The sequence below is a fragment of the Galeopterus variegatus genome, unplaced genomic scaffold (assembly GCF_000696425.1).
Source record: "Galeopterus variegatus unplaced genomic scaffold, G_variegatus-3.0.2 Scaffold9932, whole genome shotgun sequence".
NCBI lineage: Eukaryota > Metazoa > Chordata > Mammalia > Dermoptera > Cynocephalidae > Galeopterus > Galeopterus variegatus.
The window spans coordinates 109,868-114,228 of record NW_007736043.1 but is presented as its reverse complement, the minus strand read 5'-3'; the positions used below and the strand labels follow the sequence as shown (position 1 = coordinate 114,228).

The window sequence follows — 4,361 nt, the reverse complement described above, 5'->3', positions numbered from 1 at the left end:
CTGGCTCCTTTAAGTTCTCTAGACTTAAGTTAAATACTACTTCAAAGATTCTTCCCTGCCACTTTATCAAAAGTAGGTTCCTCCCTTATTCTCTATGCCAGCTCTCAGTTTCCCTCAAGGCAGTGACCACAATTCCTAATTTACTTCTTTTTTTTTTTTTTTTTAAGATGACCGGTAAGGGGATCTTAACCCTTGACTTGGTGTTGTCAGCACCACGCTCAGCCAGTGAGCTAACCGGCCATCCCTATGTGGGATCCGAACCCGGGGCCTATGGTGTTATCAGCACCGCACTCTCCCGAGTGAGCCACGGGCCGGCCCTAATTTACTTCTTATTTACTTCTTTTTGTTCCGCTCATGTTAGAAATGCTTGGTGGAGGACAGGAACTTTGTGTCTTGCTCACTACTACTTCCACCGCCCTAGCACCATGCCTGGCACGTGGTAGACACTCAATAACTATCTGATGAATCAGTGTCTGGAAGGCACCTTATCCTTATCCCCTCGAGTGAAGAAACATTCTCCCCTGTAATGCAAATACGGGAACCAGGAGTGAAGTTTCTAGATTGTCCAAGGCCACTGAGCTAGACACTGAAGACAAGAATCGAACCGAGTTGAACCTACAGACGTAGGACCCCAGAGCCCTCACCCTCAAACACCACACAGAAGTTTTCCAGTTTTCGGGAACCCGACAGTACCGGAAGAACCGGGTATAAAAGGGCAACCGAGAAGCCCCCAGCCGGCTGGGCTGGCGAACTTCCCAGCAGGCCCAGCGTTCGGGGGTGTGGCCAGACGAGTAGGCGGTCCTGGAGGCCAGAAGACTAGCCGGAGCCTACGTATCCCACAAGGCTCCACAGGACGCCGCTGACTGGCGGAAGCGAGGCCGTCGGCAGCGTGGTGACGTTGTCAGGGTCGCTGGCGCGCGGGATTTAAACTGCGGCGGTTTACGCGGCGTTAAGACTTCGTAGAGTCGGTGGAGTTGTGGTTTCTTGGCGTTTCGTGTTTTTCTTCCCTGAGGACCCTCCGAATGCCATGGACGCGTCGCTTCAGGCCTGCCTGTTTCCCGGTCTCGTTATCAAGATCCAACGCAGTAATGGTGAGGGGCGGGGTCCGGAGGCCAAGGGGACGAGGGCGCGGTGAGACGACAGAAATTACTGTCCCGCCCCCAAACGGCAAAGCCCTGCAACACTGTTGGGGATTCCTCCATATAGAATCCGGGTCTCTGTACTGGCAGTCAATCATCCCTACAGAGTGGTTGGGACCTCTGCGCTGGCTGTGTGTCCCTTTCCCGCCCTCGTGAGTGAGTGGAGCTTTTCTGCGGTCATTAGACCTCCCAGGGAAGTCAGGGCTGCTAGATTCACTTCTCTTCCAAAATTCTTCCCTGAAACTTCCCTACTCTTGTAGGGACCTCGGCCTCCTGTCCCCTCTACTCTCCAATAAATATTGCGCATTTGCAATATGTCAGGCACTGAAATTCAGAGTAAACTAGACAGACCAGATCCCTGCTCTCGAGGAGTTTGTAATTCAGTACTTTTCTCTCCCCCTCCCCCTTTTCCTTTTCTGTCCTCTGTAGGCCAGGACAGTCCTTTCTTTTGGTTAAGCAGCTACTGCATCTGTGGCACGTCATTATCCGTGTCGTTAGGAGAATGGTCAAACATGACTGCCAGAAGCAAGTTAGGGAAACCCGAGGGGGCCAAATCCTCAGTGCTGTGTTGAGGAACATTTCGCCTAAGTACTATAGTGACTACCCTGCTGAAACATACCTTCTTTCCCTTGTAGGCTCTCTTTTGAGTGGGTGTGAATCCTTATCCCATGTAGCTCTGTTTTAAGACCTGTCCCCTTCCCACCTTAATGTGGGATGTTCTAAGAGGGAAGCCCCGGGAGGTTTATTTGTCTCTCTCAGTGTTTAAAAAAAATTTAAAAGTTAATAATAATAATAATAATAAACATCAGTCCCTTTGTTCAGGTAAACTCCACATTGGTTGCCTCCAAGGGATCCTAAAAGTGAAGCCCTCAGGAAACAGATGGATAACTCTGGTCTTTTCATACTATAGGCTTAATTCACAGTGCCAACGTAAGCACTGTGAACTTGGAGAAATCCTGCGTTTCAGTGGAATGGATAGAAGGAGGTGCCACAAAAGGTAAAGAGGTAGGTTCTATAAGAATGCCTCTACCACCTTTAACATCTTCCTACGTAAAGGATCTGTGTGGAAATGGAAACTGTGAGAGCCTAATTTCTGATGCAATGCTGTCTTCCCTAATCTTTTAAAAAAATTTTTTAAAGATGGCCAGTGAGGGGATCTTAACCCTTGACTTGGTGTTGTCAGCACCACGCTCTCCCAAGTGAGCCAACTGGCCATCCCTACATAGGGATCCGAACCTGTAGCCTTGGTGTTATCAGCACCACACTCTCCCAAGTGAGCCACGGACCCGCCCCAATCCTCCCTAATCTTAAAAATGGTCCACTTTGGGTGCATTGGGATTTTATTTAGTCAGGCCTGTTCTAAATTGAAGCAATCAGCAGTTTCTGGTGTGCCTGTAGAAAGCAAAATGCACAGAATCCTAAAACCTTGCTCACCCAAGCTAGGTTCCGAGTGCACACTACCTGTGATATCAGTTTGGGGGGCAAAATTGATAACCCAGTTGAGACAATAGTGTGTTTCTCAAACACCAAATAACAGAAGGCAACATGTGATGAATGGCACAGATGAGTAATGCTGGAGCAGCTGAGAGGTGGAAACTCACTGAGGATGGGCTGAGCTTGAAGGGTGGAGAGTGAAGGCTTAGCTGAAGCAGCAATATGGCACACATGAGAACTAGTGAAGAAACTGGCCACAGGCAGTGGAGGACTCAGGGTGCTTGGCAGTAGCAAAAAGGCTGAAAAAGGAGGGTCTTCAACTCTGGCACTAAGATGTTTAGGTTTTCTTCTGCAGGCAGTAGGGAGCCTTGAAAGAATTTCAGGAAGAGGAGAGATGTGACTAAGGCATTTATATTCCAGAGGCATTATGGTGTAGTGAAAAGGTTACTGGGCTGGATTCTAGTCTGGCTCTGCCACTACTTTGTGTTATCAGGCATGTTTCTGCCCTTCTCAGAAATTTAGTTTTCTCATCTATAAAGTGACGTTGATTGTAATACCTACCTCATAAGGTTGTTGCAAGGACTAACTCTACAAATCCTTTTGGACTTGTTCCAAAATGCTAAACATTGTGTTGGGTGCTAGAGATACAGAGTTGAATAAAATAGACCCCTGGGGCCTCTTTCTTGGAGCTGACTAAATGAGATAACATGTAAAGTACTTGCTTAGCATAGTCCCTGTAGTAGGTATGCAGATATTTAAGTGGTATATCTGAGAAATAAAAGGATTGAATGCTCTCCATTATCTGCCCCTAAATAATCAAGAGGTTCCTAAAATTCCTTTCAACCAGCAGCTCCTTGTGATTTATATTTTGTTTGTGTTGTTTGTTTAGAAATATATCTCGTCTTGGGTCTCACCTCAGATCAAATGTTGCCTTTGGAATAAGGTTCAAACTTCTTAGTGGGACATTTAGAGCCTTTTCAAGATCTGACACTAATCGGGCTTTTTTTTTTTTTTTTTAAAGATGACCGGTAAGGGGATCTTAACCCTTGACGTGGTGTCAGCACTACGCTCTCCCAAGTGAGCTAACTGGCCATCCCTATGTAGGGATCCAAACCCGTGGCCTTGTTGTTATTAAAATCCACACTCTCCCAAGTGAGCCACGGGCTGGCCCAGCCTTTTTCTTTGTACCACTCTTCTTCCAAAGTATCCTGTGTCCTCGCAAATGGTGCAGCTCGCTACTCTGTGACCATGCCTAGTGCCTTTCTGCCTCACACTCTTCTTACTCTTGTTTCTTCTTCCTGATCAGTTCACCCTGAATTATCAATATGAGAATCAGTTAATGTCAGAGCTAGGGTTAGATATTTTTATGAATTTTTATGCTCTCTGTAGTTTGTGGGTTGGAAATGGAGGACATATGTGTACTAAGTCATTAGCTATCCAAGAAATGTGGACAGAAGTGTGGTTACTGAAGTACTTGCCAGCTTTTGCATTCAGTGATACCATCCTTGTCTATTCCATCCTACTCTGTTTTCTACCCCTTCGTGTATGTGACTTATCTTCCTCATTAGAATCTGAGCTCACTGAGGGCAAGGGTGATATATGTCTTAATTCATCTTTGAATACCTTCTGCTGGAGACCAGCTCTGCAGGATTTGTTGGACCTGAACTAGGTGGTGTGGCGTCGGTGAGGAAAGAAAGAGATGGACCACAGATGTCTAGTGCAAGTGTGGACAACAACCACAAGAATCTTGTTTTATTTATATGTTTTTTTTTTTTTTTTTTTTTTAAA

The 4,361-nt window shown here is 46.3% G+C and overlaps 1 protein-coding gene across 1 annotated transcript in view; it reads left to right on the top strand.

The window, feature by feature from the left end:
• Positions 1-1,027: 1,027 nt before the first annotated feature.
• KIF2C (kinesin family member 2C) overlaps positions 1,028-4,361 on the top strand; it is a 31,185-nt gene continuing 27,851 nt past the window's right edge. The window contains exons 1-2 of the mRNA XM_008593979.1: positions 1,028-1,091; positions 2,050-2,144. Of these exons, the coding sequence (XP_008592201.1) occupies positions 1,028-1,091; positions 2,050-2,144 (159 nt within the window). The remainder of the gene's footprint in view (positions 1,092-2,049; positions 2,145-4,361) is intronic.